The 18,622-nt window shown below is 37.5% G+C and overlaps 1 protein-coding gene across 3 annotated transcripts; it reads left to right on the top strand.

Moving 5' to 3' along the window:
- The first annotated feature begins 622 nt into the window (after positions 1-622).
- Positions 623-17,828, top strand: LOC108138839 (leucine-rich repeat and calponin homology domain-containing protein). 3 transcript variants are annotated; one of them, XR_001774146.2, is made up of 8 exons: positions 623-1,189; positions 10,354-10,871; positions 10,942-11,522; positions 11,584-12,205; positions 12,304-12,441; positions 12,506-12,583; positions 13,168-16,844; positions 16,962-17,066. XR_001774146.2 is itself a non-coding variant. In XM_017261350.2 (8 exons), the coding sequence occupies exons 1-8, from the start codon at positions 913-915 to the stop codon at positions 17,151-17,153; spliced, it is 3,444 nt and encodes a 1,147-aa protein (XP_017116839.1). In that variant the 5' UTR covers positions 623-912; the 3' UTR covers positions 17,154-17,828. The 3 variants fall into 3 exon arrangements, 2 of the variants coding, with proteins under 2 accessions (XP_017116839.1, XP_017116838.1); XM_017261350.2 differs by having other exon boundaries at positions 13,168-14,205; positions 16,962-17,828; XM_017261349.2 differs by lacking the exon at positions 13,168-16,844 and having other exon boundaries at positions 16,962-17,828.
- Positions 17,829-18,622: the final 794 nt, after the last annotated feature.

Below are 18,622 nucleotides of genomic sequence, written 5' to 3'. Positions count from 1 at the left end.
CCGCTGCAGTGCAGTGCGTCAGTCGATAGTTGCGGCAAGCGAATTAAATATCGATAATAGGGTGAACCAATAAGGTCTCACTAAATTTATTTGAAGAATATTAATGTCTACTCCCTTCGAAAATATTAATCATATCTTGGCCATTTTCCAGGCAAAGGCGGCATTCTTTGTACACTTTGCTCTAGAATCAATACATCGATGTTTTCATCTTCGGTTTCTTAACGATGACTTCACATTTCTGTTAGGAAAATAACCATTTAACATTGCCGTTACAAAAACGACGATTTTAAATTTCGAACTTTGAACAAAACTGATCAAAGCTATGGATTCCGGCTCCATGATGGACGACCATTCTGGAGATGGACCCTGGACATCATATAAGGGCTACACTGGCAGCAGTTCTTTTTGCGTACTCTTCGTTTCGTTTGGCAGGGCAACATTCAATTGTTTTTTGTAACGGCAATGTTAAATCATCGTTTACCTAACATTCTGTTAAAATTGTTGTTAGCATTTTTATCTTAACATCTTTTATCGATGTTGCCCCGCCAAACATCGATGAAACTGATGTCTTGAAATCATCGATATTTTCAAAGCATCGACATTTCGCCACCTCTAACTCATTTGTTTTTTGGATTTTCGCTGTGCCGTTGCTTCATTCCGTGCCGCTTGAGCGTGTGAGTGCGCGCGTGTGTGTGAGGAGGTGAAGAGAGGAAGCAAGAAGGAAGCCGCAAAAGGAAAATCCAATTCCGAGAAATCTTATCAATGAGCCAAAGACTAATTGAAAAATAATCGAGATGCGTGTGTTTTAATAGAGCAAATTTAGTTTCTAGTTTTTATTCGGCATTTTGGTCCGCTTTTTAATCGGTCTGTTTTGGTGTGTGTGAGTGTGGGTGTACCACGCCTACGCTGGAAATGGCAGCAACGGTTTACCAACGCCTACATAGCGTCGCCGTCGGCGTCGGCAGCGCAGTCGGCAGCGGATCTGCTTCCTTCTCAGGATCAGGATCGGGAACAGGCCCTGGAAATACCTCCTCCTCCGCCCTTCTCAGCCAGTCCCAGCTGACGCGCTCGCTGGAACGAATCCTGGAAGAGGCACACTTCAGCGGGGAGCTCATCCTGACCAATCGCAAGCTGAAGGACTTTCCCAGATCGGGAACGAAGTACTCGCTCACGGATACCGTCATCGCAGGTGTGTAAATTTGTTACCTCGATATGGAAAATAATGGACTTATGCATGTGCAGGTCCTTTAGCCTCTGGCTATTCATAAACTTATTTTTATCACAAGCGAAAGTCCTATTCTCACTTGCGCTCAAAAGACATGCAAAGTCAGTAAACAAATGTCCCTTAAAAAAACAAAATACCATCCACAAATTTTTATAATTTTTAAGGATGCTTGATTCTAAAAATTGTTCCTTGTTCACAAACTGGAGTTAAACTAGAGCCGATTCTATGTTTTAAGCAAGCTAGTAAGTAAAAATAAGTAATCTACATTTTTGTATATACTAAGGTTTTGGTCGCCATAAAAGTAAAAGTGGAACCAAAATGTAGCGAAAGGAACAAGAGTGGTTTGTCGATAACAGCTTAATTAAGTTTTAGGAAAGTTTGAATGCCTGTATGTCTGTTTTAAGGCGTGGCTCTTAATTAAGGTGTGTTCCGAGAGTGCTTACCAAGTTTTCTTATCTCCGATGCAGTAGCGAATTATCCTTTTGTTGCTTGAAAATCAATAATCTGCAGCAGCCGCAAGAGGTTCTCCCTTTTTCTCCTTTTCTGCCCACCCGTCAGCTGCTCTCTTTCGCTCTCCCATTCTCTCCCTTTTTCGCCTGCGCTCAAGGACAATAATTACCGCCGATTTTGCTCTCTGGCACTTTGCGCTATTCGTGTTATCCTTATTTTTGCTGCAGCCGGCACGAAAATTTCGTCGAAGTTCAACCAACTTTCGTTTTTGTTAGGGCCAAAAAATGTGCACCAGCAGGAATATGGGAAATGGGAAATACCAAGGCGAATCACCCACCCAAAAACCCACCGACCACCGCCCTCTCCGACGGCCCCGCCCCCTCTTACAGCTGCTGCTACCCTCGAACAGATGTTCTCACAACGGGACATGTCTCTCATCGATTTTCACTTGTGTTTGTTGTATACACATACAGCTAATGCTCTATAGAATGAACAATCATTTTCACTGTAATGATTGGCAGGAAAAACCAAATTTATTTCTAACCATTTTACTAAAAAGAAAAATTAAACAAGTATTTAAAAAAATAAAAAATGGTTTATTGAAAAGCATGTCAATAGTGAACGTTCTATTAATATATTAGTACAAAATTATAACATGTAATTTGAAATGACATTAATTTTGAAAAAAAAATTATACAACCCTACCTTCCAACAAAATTGTATAAATCAAAATAGAATGTTCACTTTTTAGAGAGCGCACTGTATCTATATTTATGTGTCTGTTGGTGGAAATATCTGGAATAGAGGGGAACTATTTATTTTTGGACTACGATGATTAATTGCCGCGTAAGGGATATAAAAATAAATTGTGTCATAAATTGAAAACTAATTTGGTAAAAGAATGGGTAAAAAATTTTTTAAAAATACATTTTTGTGTGTGCTCTAATCAATCATCCAACAATTAAAAATTATGAAAAGTAAATTCCAAATAATTACTCTGCCTTTAATTAATTTTTAAAAAAACCTAAATTATGCTTGTATTTGGAAGTTTTCGATTTTTTCCTTCCCTTAACCTAGGAAATATATTTTAAATTTCCTTCCATTTCGATTCACTTCCCTTGCGAACGTGACTTGCGTTGTGAACTAATCTGTGACAATCCGTGACTTATGGTCACGCGCTATCAGTTTGAAATGGGGATACGATCCCTTCTTCTTTGGAAAACCCTTCTACACATGGAGACTCGAAGTGCTTCCGGTTTTTCGTTTATTTTTCGATTAAGTTTCTTGCGTTTTCTCACTAACAATTGAGTCATCAGCTGCGAAGGCGTGACTAATTACTAATTAAAATGCTGGATTTGGTGTGAATGGGAAAATGGGAAAAATAGGGGGAAATCGAGATAGGTTTGAACCTCTCGTTAAGGGTTAATCTGTGGGGAAAATATTTGTAAATACACCCTAGCGCAAGAACCTCTACAAATTGCCTTTTCGAGAACAAAGAAGCCACCCTCTGCGAAAGGTTTTTCAGTTGTGGGGGAGGTGGATCTGAAGAGGTGGCAACAGCTCTTAGCCTTAATGGTTTCAACCACAAGGGTTTCGAGTTTCCAAGAAATCAATGAGTCTGAAGGAAAAGAAAGTCTAAGGAAAAAAAGCATATACATCCATTTTTCTTTTCTTTATTTGCACGCATGCTTTGCAACCCCCAAAATGGCAAGAAAATACAATGGAATGGGCAGGCGCCTGTCAGCATTTCCTAAAATCATTTGTTGTTGCGGCTGCCGCCCGCCCCCCCCATTTTTCGCATTGCATTCCTTTGGGGCGTTTAATTAACACACGCGTCACGTAAATCAAACAGAACCATAAACAAAACCCTAGACAAAGACCGCAAAAGAAAGAATCAATCGAGAAGAGCGAAGTATCAACATGACAATGCAGCGGCAGGAAATTGTTTAAAATAATGGCTGCGAAGAGAAAAAAGCGAAAAACGGGCAAAAAATTGCAGCTGGCCATGGCAGTAGTTGTCAGAAGAGAAGCCCAAGTAAATGTAAGAAGGTAGCAACAGTAACAGCCACAGCAACATGCAGCAGCAACAGCAACACACAGCAGCAACAGCAGCTGCGCAGACCACAACTTCGGCGCCGGCTTAGGCAGCACCAGCTGACGGAAAGTGTTGGCCAGTCGGCATTTTTTAAGCCATAAACAGAAATATTATGTCCTAACGAAGGACATAAACCAATTTTGTTATGGCAATAAAAAGTCTAAACAATTTAAACAAAAGCCTACACAAATGATTTTATAAAAATCATTAAAAAAGGTATTTATTTATAATTTAAATTCGGAAATATTTTAGAAACTTCAAACAAATGAAACTAAACTAATAATCATCATATCATTTTTAGTTTATTCATATCTTTTTCTTTTTTAATGAGCACTTAGTAGATTCTTCGTACGCTCTCCTTTTGGTAATAAAACTTTTCACCACTCAGGTTCACTATTATTTTTTTTTAGACAGAGTAAAATGTCTGCCAAGTGACCGAGAACAAGAAATCTTTTTTGTTTTGGGGAAGTCAAAGTCCCGGCAAACATGGCAACAACGAACTTTTAGAGCGGGGGAAATGCTTTTGTCGTGTGTATCTGACGCGTTTATTTGTTGTTTGCATTGTAAATATGATGGGGCATAAAAAGACAGCTAGTCTGGTTTTTTGTACTTTTATTACTATTTATTCTCCGTCTGCAGCAGACAAAAGAGGAAATGCGACCGCCGCAGCACGTCGCTTATCTCCAGTTGCTGTCAAACTGCACGGTTCATGGCTTGCATGCACAATGCAGGGAAAACATAAAAAACGCATCGGGATTGGAGATTGTATCATGATAAAGTATTTCCACAGAAAGTCGATTCTGGTATAAATACACTACAAATTGATATGTAAAAGAAACTGTAAGCTATCCACTACACCTTATTTTCTAGAAAATACATTTAGGGTTTCCCATTTATTATTTATATTAAATATAAGCTGAAATTCTCAAAAATTCCACAGAATATACCATCACATTTTGTGTTTGGACTTTCCCACAGTAATGTTATTTCTTTTTGAAAGCTTCTTGGTAAACAAATTATTCAATGAGGAGATACTATATACACACACAATCCATAACCATTGCATATAGTTTTCGTACCCCTTATACTATATCCATTTCTAAATGCACCCTCATTGTGCCCATTTGTGGTTTAAAAATAACATTATTATTTCAGCGATAAATGCAATTTGCTTGCCTTCTCGCTTGCTTATCTGCAGTTGAACGACTTATGTAGCTATATATACGCTTATTTCTATACATTTATGTACATATCTTGGCAATATTGAGGACAATGTAAACTTGACACAGATTAAGGCGAATTATGCATTGAGTCATTACCATTAATTTATAAGTGTAAGCATTATTTAACAGGCGTCTGGCCAATTCTTCTAGTTGCTTAATTGCTGTGCACAGCACGCGCTCACAAAGCGAGACAGCGAGAACAAAAAAGATAGATCAGATTACTTATTTCAGACAGTTGGCACTGACTACAAAGAATTTTGTTACATGATTTACAGCATATTTTGTTTACAAAACATTTTCTTGCTGCTTATCTTTTCGTCTTTTTTGTTAAACCTTAATAAACTAAAACATTTTACCCAAATTTCAGTTTTAAAAAAAATGTATTTCTATAACTTATTTTGTTTACTACATTTCGTGATTTCAAGTTTCAAATGAAAAATATGTTAAAGAATCTATATTTTTTTTATAATGTAGCTAGCGCAAAAAGATCTTTGACATACCAGTTACTACTGTAAGAAAACCCCGGCACTTTTCTTTGTTATGATCTTTCTTTATGCCTCTGTTTGTATTTGCATTGAAAATATGTAATTTAGGAAAACACAGCTGTTATACTTTGAATTTGGAAGAAAAACATTAATCAGCAGCGGCAACAAAAAAATCGTATTTAAAGCTGCTTCCAAATATTTTCAAATATTTTCAAATATTTGTTTTCTTAGATGTTTACACTTGGCCAACACAGATTTCTGGTGTTTGTCTTGTGATTAAAAGAGCATGAAGAACAGGATGGCGATGAACAAGAAATTCTACGCGAAATTGCAGCGCTTAAAACAAACAAAGTGGAACAAACTTTCCCAGAGAAGAGGGTGTGTGTTTGTATTTGAAATTAAAATCGGTGGGCATGGGCGTGTATCTGTGTTTTGATTGCTTCCAGCTTTCAATATCAAAAAGTAATCAATCGATGGAGCAAGAACCAAACGCCATTTTCCATATTATTTATTTTGATTATATAGAAGTGCGCATATAGTTGAGACATTGCCCTATATATGTGAGTGCTCTTAAGTGGTTTCCAATTTAATTCCAGAGAGTGAAATATACATAAACAAAACTTTATTGCTTAATAGCTCGATGGGGTTTCGATTCTGAAAGAATTTCTTATACAGATTCGTATTCTTGGAAATTGATATTCGAAAACGCCTATTTGAAGAATTGTACAAAATAATCTACTTGGGTTTCTTTTTCTTACATGAGAATACGAAGTTTATTGGCATTAAATCGGGCTTAATTGTATCTACTTATCTTTTGGCAAACTATTCTGTTAGTCTTGTTACTTTTCCTTTTTACTTATGTACATACTTTCATAGTTTCCATACTATGTTTTTTTGATTCCCATTAATTTTGTAGTGCCTTTAACACAATGATTCATAGTTTCATCGCCCCACTTTAGGCTCACCAATTCAGCAATAACACTCAAACAAATTAATTTCAATAAATCCATCAATAGAATCCACTGTGGCTTTTTGTGCCCCTTCGCTTGCCTAATGGTCAGTCAATATTAATGGACAGACATATAGTGGCAGCCACAACGTGCACAACGTCCACATTCATATTCGGCAAAGTCAAAATAAAAATTAAAGACCCCCAGCCAAATAAAGTAGAGACGGCTAGAGGCACGTGCTCCAGCTCGATTCTCTATTGCTGGACAAGCCGTCGCCCACATGGCTAGACCAGAGATTTAAAAAAAAAAGAAATAAAAAATAAGGGAAAAGAAAAAAGCTCCATTTGAGCCATCAATTTAATTTTTTGCTGCTTCCGGTTTTGGCCCACGCCCTTCAAAGTCGAAATGCCACTCAATGTCTGCCACAAGCGTCTCTTTTTTTTTGAGCCAAGCCGTTTAACCTGCAGGGTATGCAAGGATGTAACGGGTTAAGCTGGAGTTTTTAAACGTTTTTAACGCATTTTTGAATTATTATTTTTATTTTAGAATATTATTAGGAGGAACTAAGGCTTATCGTTACATTTTATGTTATTGAATGTTGGGCTGGACTATATGATAAGCAGCCTATCTGCATATTTGTATAGCTTATCAAACAAACCTGGTATCAATCTTATCTTCATATCTACCAATTTATGTCATAATCTCTTAAATCAAATATCTGTAAAAATATTGCAACAATAAGCTGCAAGTATTTCCAGATATTTATGAACAAAAACGTTTATTAAAATAAGTTTTTTCTTTGAAAAGAAATAAATAAAATAACTCATGAGTTTATTACACACTTATGGAACTCCATTACCTGAAAGGAGGGCCATAACTAAGTCGTTCCCTGCTCCACTTACATCATCATATTGCTCCATTATTATGCTTGTCCGTTGTCAAAGTTGACTTTGGGCGTTGCTCGAATCCATGTTTGTTCCAAATCCAGAGCCGCACCCTTTTTGGCTGGATAAATGCCTGCGTGGTCTGAGGACAATTTCTGCAATATTTATGACTGTATGTGGAGCCTCAGGTGGGCAGACGAAAATTAAAATTAAAAAGAAAGAAACACGGGTATTAAAAAAAAAATACAAAGAAAACAGCGATGGCACTTTGAATTTTTTTCGGCGTGTCAAACAATTTGATTTATTTGGCGAGACATAAAAAACACATTTTCGCCTGTCGCATTGCGTTGAAGTTGGCCAAAAGCCAGCTGTTGTGGTCCACAAAATAAAAGGGGAGTGGGCGGGGAAGTAGAGTGGAAACTCTTGGAAAACTGCCAGTGAGAGCACAATTGAGCAGGTGTCGCCAGAGATAAAAAATATCTTCGTCACGGGTCTGCAGGTTCAAAGTCCACAGTCGCTCCTGCTCTTATTTTGTCCTAAATTGATGCCTCCGCATCAGGGAAATCCAATTTCCGCATCCCCAACCTCGAACAACTTTTCAACTCTAAGCCATCTCATCCCGACGTCATTGGCCGGCTAAGGTTTATTCAACTTGTCAGGATACAAGAAAAAAGGATTATGCACTTGTGAAAAATATTTTGCTTAATAAATAAATGTCTTATCTAAATTATTTCTTTTAGCTGTCCAAGCTCAATTATAATAGTTTTAGTAAAGTGAAAAGTGTATTGCCTATAGAATTGTATCTCTAGAGAAAAAAGTATCAAAGATATTATTGCAACCAAATTTTATAGCCTAAAATAAGTTTTCAATTAGTTTTACAAATAGAAAAATTTAGGGTTCAGTTCATAACTCGCTTAATTTAAGAGTTTAGAATTAATATATATTTTTAGAAATGTTAAGTCTTAATTTTCTGCCAGTGTAGTTGCCGCCTTTGTGCGTTGCATCATTGTGAGCTCATGTAGTATGCAACAGCAGTAGGAGCTCTCCATGTGGCAGGTTAATGTCTAGAAGCTACCGAAGTCAAGTTCCCATTCATTCATCGCCATTGTCCGCAGGAAGATATATACAAAGTCTGGTCTTGGTGGCTCCCCTCAGTGCGTAAATCACTTTGCTGCCGACGCCAGTTCGCAGTCAGTTATTCAGTCAGTCAATCAGTCAGTCAGTTATTCAGGGTAGCCAGTTTTTCTTGCCTCGCAATTGCTCATTTCTGGTTTTCACTGTGTTTTGGCAAGTTGCGCAAAGTACGCCAGATGGAGGGTAAAGAGAAGAGGCCAAGACTGGTCCGCGGTTCGTTAATTTTTACGATATGGCTATTAAAATTCACCAATTTCATACGCACTGTTTGCAAAGTGCTTGAACTACTTGAAAAGTCGTTGAAGTTAAGTCTTTGGCATCAAAAAGTTGGTTCAGATTTTTGGAACTGGCTTTCCACTGCGATTTTATCATATTATATTTGAAGTTAAATCGAGACCGTCTATAAAGAATTTCTCTTTTAAATCATTTTAGTTTTATTCTTTTTGGGTGGAAAAATATAAATTAATTCTTCTCAACTGCCCAATTGTATTTACTGTCATCTGCTTTTCTCCAGTGAATCGTAGGGAAGCTGGCTGGGAATAAATGCAGATATCCAAGTCAAAACCCAAAACCCGTACTTGTCGCACTGATGCCAATCATCACTACACCTTCCCAGCTCCAATTGCTGATTCATTTGTTAGAGATCGACAGCTGAATCCACCAGCATGCATATGGCCATGTTAGACATTATATTCGAAAAGAGAAAGATCGCCAGTAGCCTGAGGAACTCTAAACTTGACTTTTTTGGAAAGGGACATAAGATCGGTTATTTCTTTTTGAGAGATTAATATAATTTATTTATTTATTTTTTTTTATTTTTAATGTCTATCCATATTTGTTTTTTTTTTTTAATTTTTTATTTATGGAATTTGTGATGAATTTAATTTTTTAATGTTTTTCAAAAACAAAAGTATTATGTCATCCTATATAAATAGCTGTAAATGCTTAAGTCAGCCCACAAAAGTTTTTTCGACTTATTAAAATCTTTTTTCTTCACTCTTATCGCACCTCGATCAGTCCAATTTCGCAAAAATGTCTTGTTGTTAAATTTTCCTTGCTTAATTCCCTCGAAACTTTACGCACAATTTAACGTTGATTACGCTTTGCTTAGTTACACAAAGAAAAACTTTTTTATCATTTTGACCATTATAATTTAATATGAAATTGGTTTTTCCATAATTCTAAAATACAAAACCAATACTCAAACTTTTTAATTTTCAGTTAACAAGTAGTTAAAAAATATGAAATAGACTAAAACCAAATATATAAAGGTTTTCTTGTGTATTTCTTTTTGACGGTCCGCCTCTGTGTTTTCCTTTTCCTGTTTTTTTGTTGTTGATTTATTCATAACCACTCCCCCACAAAGTCGCAGTTTTCGTTCTGTTTGCGCTCATTTTGCATGCAAATTCATTTAGTAAATTAATTGCGCACTCCAAACGCACTTGCCCACTTTTTGGAATTCTCGCGGGGCTTATGAGCGGGTATGTTGGGATTCTTAAAATCATATCTTAATCTATAAGTACAAAAATAAATCCAGCGAACATAATATTAAAATTTTCTTACATTATTTTAAAAGATCTGATATATTTTTTAAATTTAAACAAAGTAAATAAAATACTTTTAAGTGAGAACAATATGTAGCGTTTATAGTTTTAAAAAAATCTGCCTTGGAGGGTATACAAAAGTCGAGTAACCTCTTCTCAAAAACATTGCTATTCCTGTGGTTCGGAATGGGGCGAATCAAATTGCCGGGAGATTGAGGTCAGGCGATCCACTGTGGCGTGGAGTGTAAATCCAAGTGGAATGGGAATGGAAGTGCGTGTCAAATGGAACAAGGGTTCGGGTTCACTCCACATCCTCCAGTTGGATTTTAATATTAATACATTCCCCCTTGCTGCCATTTACAGATCTGTCCCGGAATAGATTCGCCGAGCTGCCCGAAGAAGTCACGACGTTTGCCTTCTTGGAGACCCTGCTGCTGTATCACAACACAATTCGCAGCATTCCGGAGTCGGTGAAGCAGCTATCCTCGCTAACCTACTTGGATCTGCGCAGCAATCAGCTATCCTCGCTACCACGGGAGATTTGTTTCCTGCCCCTTCAGGTGCTTCTGGTGTCCAACAATCGGTTGGCCTCGTTGCCGGATGAACTGGGTCGATTGGATCAGACCCTGACCGATCTGGATGCTTCGTACAACCAGCTGGCCAACTTACCAGCCCGCTTGGGCGAGCTGAGAACTCTGCGTTCGCTTTCGCTGAGAAGCAATCTCCTGATGTATCTGCCCAGGGAGTTGACCTGCTTAAGTCTGATTTCCCTGGATGTGAGCAACAATAAGATTGCTAGTCTGCCGTTGGAGATTCGGCACATGAGCACTTTGGTGGAGCTGCAACTGGAGAATAATCCTCTGACCTCGCCACCAGCTAGTGTGAGTTGATTGATGTCTTTGAAATCATTCATCCAATACGTTAACTAATTATATCTTTGATCTTCAACAGCTCTGCATGCGCGGCCTGGTGCATGTGTTCAAGTTTCTGGAGACGCAGGCCACCAAGGACGAGAAGGGCTCCCGGTCGGGTGGTAACTATGATGGCTACACCACATTGCGGAGAGCTCCCCGCCACAATTCCAGCGGCAATGTCCTGGAAGCCAGCACCAGTGGCAGCAGCAGCAGCAACCAGCGAAGGCATCAGGTCGACTCGGGCTATAGCACCAGCGATGGTCTGGACAAGCGCTGGTCGCACGACAATCCAGCCAAATCGAAAACGGACTCACCGCTGCACTGCGTCTCCAGTTCGGCGGCCGCCACTTTGCCCAGAACGCTGCCAAGTGCGGTGCATTCACATGCCGATCTGATGGATGCATCCCTCACCTCCAGCACTAGCACGATTGTGGATGAGAGTCTCACCCTGAGTCCCACGGCATCGCCCTGCAAGCTGAGCTATACGCATTCGAATAGCTCCAGCAATGGATCCTCCCCGGATCAGGACGAGGACATCATGCTGGACCACCAGGAGCGCACCGTTCATCCCTCCAACGGAAAGGCCGGAAAGAGCCTCGGCAATATTCAGACCTACAAGTGGGTGAAAGTATTTTAAGGGTAAACATGACATAAAATTAAATGTACATTTTTGTAACAGGGAGTACAAGGAGGCCCTGAAGCAGCAGCGCAACCAGGAGATCAGCGTCTACAAGCAGAAGCATCCGAATGCCAATCACAGTCCCAATGACGACGACGAGGATCTATCCCCGTCGCCGCCGGGCATCTCGAACGGATCTTCCTCAAACCCACTACCAAAGTCCATAATGAAACAGAACAGCAACCAAAACAACAGTCACAATGCGAACGGAAATGGAAACGGAAACGGGAATGGACTCGACGATGTTGTCATACCAAAGAAACCCATACAGAAGGTTATACCGTCTCGGAATACGGAAATAAAGCCGGCATCCGCATCAGGCATTCCCTCGGCCATTTCCGCGGATTGTTTGGGCTACGTGAAACCGCAGAGTCCGATGAAGAATGGCACAGCCAAATTCAATACGTCCAACGGTGGTGGCGGAGTGCCACCAACAGTGGGAATCGCAAGCAGCACCACCATCAAATCGCCAGTGAGCTCCACCACCAAGCTGGGCACAGTGAAGACACACCGATCGGTGACCTGGAACCACGATATTCCTGCTGAGAAGCTGAGCTTCACCATGCGACGGGAGTTCGATCGCCAGAGGGAGGAAACCGAACTGATGTCACAGTTGAGGATTGTAAGTGTGGATTAAGTGGGATTTGAATGGATTTTGCATTTTTTGTTTGCATTTCTCTTTCAAGAAGTATACTAATAACGAATTTAAACATCTTTCAGATCATTGAAACGCGTTTGAAGATGACGTTGCCCGTGGATATTGCCTCAGCCCTGACAGATGGTGTTATACTGTGCCATTTGGCCAACTACGTGCGTCCGCGTTCAGTGGCCAGCATTCATGTGCCATCTCCTGGCGTGGTAAGTTTGTTGGAGTTTTATCTTGAGGCTTTAATTTAAAAACTTGATATTTTGTCCATTTCAGAATAAGTTGACTATGGCCAGGTGTCGTCGCAATGTGGATAATTTTTTGGAAGCATGCCGTCGCATTGGCGTTGATGAGGTGCGTAGACAGATCCAACTTATTTATAGAAGTACAGTGCCTTTTGGAACGTGATGCTTTAATGCTTTTCAAATCATTTGTTGTCAGTCAGATAACAATTAAAAACGAATTTAAATATTTCATTAAAGTCTAGAGACTAGACTGAAAGAATACCATTCAAAAACTATTTCAATTTATTTACTATAATGCAATAATTTTGATAACACTTCTATTAATAAATGGTATGTTAACCCAGTTTAGAAAGCTGAACGAATGCGATAACATTATCAGTTTTTCTTTACTATAGTAATTATTTATTAATTGACTACTCCCTTTCCGAAATGCACTGTACTCTATAAAAAATAATGTTTTATTTATAGTTTTTGCGTAGCTTTAAGGTTTGAGGTGGTTTTGGTTGAATGCTTTACTATGCTGAGTGCTTTCCATTTGCTTCCTCTCCTGGACAATTGTAGTTTAGTTTTAAATGTTTTTAAACCCCAACATCCTCACACAAGTACACACTCCACACAAACACATACACCCACAAAAATTACCTAAAAATACATACAAGAAACTGATGCATCTGTTATTGGTGTTGGTTGCAGGAGTTGATTTGCTCCTGTGAAGATGTTGTGCCACAAATTGAACCGCAACAACAACAATTGCCACGCGCTGACGATGACTATGATGCTGATGTGTATGTCCAAGATGATGGCAGCATCATCAGCAGCAACAGCAACAGCAATATGAAATGCAGCAACGATGACAGCAGCTGCGGCAACCATATTCAAATAGTTCCCAATGCATTGGCCCTACTGCGTACAGTGACCGCTCTGATTGCCCTGGATGAAAATCCGTATCATCAGCAGCGCCATCATCATCTTCAGCTGAGGCAGCAATCAGTTGTTGTTGTTGGACAACAGCTGCAGCTGCAGCAGCAACACTTCGAGCACGAGCAAGAGCAATTCAGTGAGCCAACTACCTGCAGCCAACAGCAAGAACAGATGTTGCTGTTGCAGCAGCAACAGCAGCAGCTAGAGCATGTTTTGTATGAGAATGGCCAGCCGAGGGCTGAAAATGATGATGGGGTTGAGGATCGTGATTATGATGATGATGATGATGATGATGGTGTAGGCAAACGGCAGCAGCAACTGGCGACAGTGGGTCAAATGCTGCTGAGGGCCAAGCAGAAAACCTATGAGAAAATCAAGCACAATCTGCTTAGTGCCCATGGTCAGCATAATTTCCAGAGTAACAATAACAACAGAATGTTGCACACGATTGTGGAGAATGAGCACGATGTGGCCGCCGCTGGACCGGCGGGTCATTATCAAATTATCGACGAAAAACAGGAGCAGCCGCAGCAGCAGCAGCAGCAACAATTAGAGGACCTCAAGGGTGCAGGATCACTGGCCAGCGCAACCAAGGAAGCCATTAGCAAGCGCATCGAATTCTTCGAACAGCAAAAGCATGGCAAACTGGAGGTCTTCAGCATCTACTTACCCAAGGAGAAAAACAAGCAACTCGAGCAGAAAATAAAAGCCAAGACCAACGAAGCTGGAACTTCATCTTTATTAAAGCACGATTCTCACACCTTGACAGTGATCCTGTCGTGCGTGTTCATAGCCACCTTCCTCTGGCTGGTCTTTTTCCCGCTGCCCGGCTAGTCCATATAGTATATAGCTTCAATATCTATGCCTTTGTTTGCCAATAGATTTAAGATCGAAAAACAGAGAGTTAGAGCAGCTATTGCGCTTATCCACGTGGTAGTGAGTTTATGAGGCTGCTTTTGTTTAACGCTTCTGTAGGCTTAAGCCCCATATTTATGATACATACTATACCTAAATTTTAATCTAAGAAATCCCCCCCAAAGGACAACACAACAAATAGGCAACTTTTGAGGCATTTAATTGAGAGACAACCCAAAGACTTTGAAACTGTAATCAATTTAAGGCTCGTATTACCCTTTCATTAATTAGGGGTATGCACATTTGTGGATTAAACATCTATACTACTTAAAAAATACAATTTTAAGTTCCATGAAAAAAAATACAAATGCTCCTTTTGAGTTCCAACCTAAAGTTCCTTTGAAACAATGTTTTCTATACTTTCTATAATTTTTGTCTTCTTTAAGATATTTAATATTTATGTATCTCACAATCATAAGCATTAGTTATGACAACTATTAGTTATATTATTTTTTAGCAATGTATTCCTAAAGAATATTACTGCAACATAAACTATTTATTAACCTGAATTCAATTATTATTATATCATCTATCAACTTGACTATATACAAAGTTACCTTTAAACGACTTCGAACGTGCATACCCTTAGAAAAATATTAAAAAAGAGCCGTTTTATAGATACCCCTCAATAATCACATATTCCTAGTTCATGTACAAGTTATTGAACTCTAAATTTCATTAAGAATAAAAAAACGAAATTTTCATTTGCTTATCCACGGTTTGAGTCGTGCTGAACTGAAGAAAAAACATTACCAAAACGCTTCTTTTTTTATTATATTTAACATATACCATTAAGAAAATACACGATTGACTCAAGTTACAACGAAACTAAATTGATTTAAGTTCCACTCTGGCAAAAAGTCAAATGAAAACGTAAAAATATATAGGTAGAAGACACGATAGATACCAATTAGATTTTTAAGATGAGAAAATAAGGAAAGAGATTTGTTACAGTTTGATGGACATTAATTCTGGTAGTTTTTTGAAAAAAAAAACTATTAGAATTGTATGAAGTTATACGGTTTAACTTGAAGCAGGGACACTCAAAATAGTTGTAGAAAAGCGTGAAATAGTTAAAGAATGAAGTTTATGATATGTGGCCAACCAATTTCAAAAAGGAATCTTTTAAAAAAGGTGAAGAATAATATATGTATTTTGTCAAGTGCACACAGCTTTTAATGATTTTTTTTCATTTGAGCTTAAATTTAATGTTTGACAAGGAAAAATCACTTTAAGCATTATTTTTTTGTCATTTTCTTACCATTGAAAAAAGTATTTTTAATGTACAAACTATATGTGGCCAAGAAAACTGTAAAAAGTTTATTAAAATACAACAGCAAACATCACTTTCACTTGAATAAAATTAAATGAGCAGAATTTCATAAAAAAAAGACCATTCAAATACAAATAATAATCACAAAATAGTGCCTTTGACTGGAGATCGGCGACATTGTAGTCTGCCTATAACCAAAAGCTATATTGTATTTATCCTTCTTGAAAGCAATTATTTGTCATTTATACATTTCCCAAGAAGTACTGGACGCTTTTCTCTTCCAATTTAATTTGAAAAAGAAGTTTATTTGCTTAAACTTTAAATGTGCTAACAACATTCCTAACATTATAAAATATTTATTTAATTTAAGATTATAATTGTACTTAAGCAATCGAAAACAAAATTAAATCCAATCAAATTTTTTCAAAAACACAATCTCTTACACTCAGAAAAGAAATAAGATAAATATATATATTTACCTAGCGTCTAAAATCAGAAATATATATTTTGTCTAACAAAATTATTAAAGGAAAACAATGTATTGAGGCAGCTGTAATCAGTCATTAATTTTTATAAAAAAAACGTATTTATCATGCATATATACTACAAAATATATACGAAATCTCCAAAATGAAAAATGAAGCCAAAACTTTATATCAGAATTTGTCAAAGGAATATTCTATACATTCACTTCCAAACCAAATGAAAATAAAACCGTTGCATTACAATTTAAGCACAAACTGTCAACTAAGCGCTATATATACATGTGAAATCAAAGAGCAAAATATATATGACATACAAAAAAAAATTGAAAATTTATTCAAATTTGAAGATTATAGTTTGAAAGTAATTATGACAAAGCTAAGACACAAACCATTATGAGTAAAGCAAGCGTTGCTTAGCCAAGGCATGATCCAACGGCTTTCAAACTGTGGCGTGCTGTGAATTCGGAAAATAAAACAAACTAAATTAGACAACGATCTAAAGAGTAAAATATAATCTAGCTATGGTTGTTTAAGTAAAGTTTTCGATGATTTTGAGTTCATTCAACAAAACTACCACATTTTCTTTTTTATAATTTGTATTTTACATTAAGTAACAAGTTTTTTCTTTGAGGTTTTTGTTTTATTGTCAAACAAAAAATAAAAGTCTTATTTTCAAACATACTTTAAGTATTCAAATTGAAAGGAACAAATAAAAATAAAACTCAAGGAAGCTAAATCATACCAAGTAATGATTATTTGTATTTATATAACATAAGGTAATGATATTTTACTCTTTTGATCGCCTGCCATACAAACACAACAAAAGAAAACCGCCGACTTGTTACCTACTGAAAATGAAAATTTAATTTATTTGTGTAAATCTTTTTTTGTAGAATCTAATTTGCTGTGCTGCCGACGTTCTGGAGGGTAAAGGTGCCGTTCAAGTGGCCATCACGGTGGGTGAGCTTTTCCGGCTTCATGGAAATGGTGGTTGCGGCAGTGGCAACAGCAGTGGAGCGGCCACGCCTACCAAATCGCCAACCAGAACGACACGTGCCACAATTTCGCCAACGCCATTGGCCTAAAATCGGTCGAAAAGGGACATAAATGTGGAATCGGAACTCCAGGATATTCCGCTCATTTCAGAATGAGTTGGCAAATTAGGTTTCCAAATGGGCGCCATAAACACTCTTACATTTATACATGCCAAATGTATGTTTTGTTGATATTTTTATCTCACTCATTTTTCTAGGTTTGTAGTTCATTTATGTAAATACACAAACACCCACAAGGAACACTCAAAGAAACCAAAATACCAAGTACACAAAACAATCGAACATATATCGAATCAAATCACACCAGCCACGAATTATTAATGCGAATTTTTTGTTTTGTGCAATTGCTTAGAGTTTATCTATATAGGTATGTGCTATAATCGCCAGTTTGTTTCTTGTTATACTTTCCTTATTACACCCACACGAGCGAATAATCGGGCCAAAAAAAAGACTAGCGATTAGTGGCATATTGAATACTGTTTTAAGTATGAAACACATATGAAAATCCAAATATTTAGATATTTATCAAATTATTATTATGGTATATTTATTATGTAGCTTAGCTGTAGTTCTACGATTTACTGTGGTAAAACTTTTCTACTGGCGCTGCATCATTTCTACGAATCGAATTGTATTAGACACCTAAGTCTTGGATTATACAAATATTATATATCAAATAAAAGCAGAGAAATATTGTCATACGTATATAAAACTATTTGTTTTTTCAATTTGTGGATATATATACTTTTGTTTGCCTGTTCAACAAAAATTGGCAGAAAATGTCAACAGCTGTGGCCCGACAAAAACTGGCGTAAAAACCCTCTGAAAGTTTTCCTTTGTAGTTTCATAATTTGCATAATGCGCCAAACAAACAATTGACTTTTTTTTGGAGATCGGGAGGGGTAAACGGAACCAAAACTGCTCAAGCGAAAATTAAAAACACTCGACACATCCGGCAGTTCTTTTTAACAGCTGCTTCTATGGCAGTCATTTTTGGTAAGTGAAATGTGCGGAAAGTTAACTGCAGAAAAACAAAGAGGAATTATTATAACGAGGAAGAGTTGCAAATAAAAAGATTCGCATTTTAAATTTATTTTTAATAATTATAAAAATTGATATTTAATACCAAATATACAATTAAAAGATTTTTATTGTAGAAATAGTTTTCTCTTATCATTAATTTAGTTATTTCAATGTCAATTTTCACCACTTGTATTTAAAAGTCACAGAGTTTGAAAAAAGTTTCTCCACTTTCAGAAAAAGTAACTATATTAAAGGGTCTCCCTCATCAATTAGTCAGGATATAATTAAGCATCAGCTATTACTAATTCACGCCTACAGCAAAAAACAAGGACAAAAATAAAGAGGAATTGGAAGGCGGGCGAATAAATAGAGAGGCTCCAAGTCATTTATCACTGTGAAATTTATTAAAATGATTATCTCGTATCCACATTTCGCACGGAATGCCTAATTTTTTCCCAGGACACAATAACACGCGC

The sequence above is a fragment of the Drosophila elegans genome, unplaced genomic scaffold (genome assembly GCF_018152505.1).
Source record: "Drosophila elegans isolate 14027-0461.03 unplaced genomic scaffold, ASM1815250v1 contig_814, whole genome shotgun sequence".
NCBI lineage: Eukaryota > Metazoa > Arthropoda > Insecta > Diptera > Drosophilidae > Drosophila > Drosophila elegans.
Note: the sequence above shows the minus strand (reverse complement) of the source record. Positions and strands in the feature narration are given on the sequence as shown.

Excerpts from the sequence above, each read along its gene's own strand:
- LOC108138839 (XM_017261350.2), top strand. The coding sequence starts at position 913 with ATGGCAGCAACGGTTTACCAACGCCTACATAGCGTCGCCGTCGGCGTC. Across the intron at positions 1,190-10,353 it reads CACGGATACCGTCATCGCAG|ATCTGTCCCGGAATAGATTC; the intron begins GTGTGTAAATTT and ends TGCCATTTACAG. Across the intron at positions 11,523-11,583 it reads GGCAATATTCAGACCTACAA|GGAGTACAAGGAGGCCCTGA; the intron begins GTGGGTGAAAGT and ends TTTTTGTAACAG.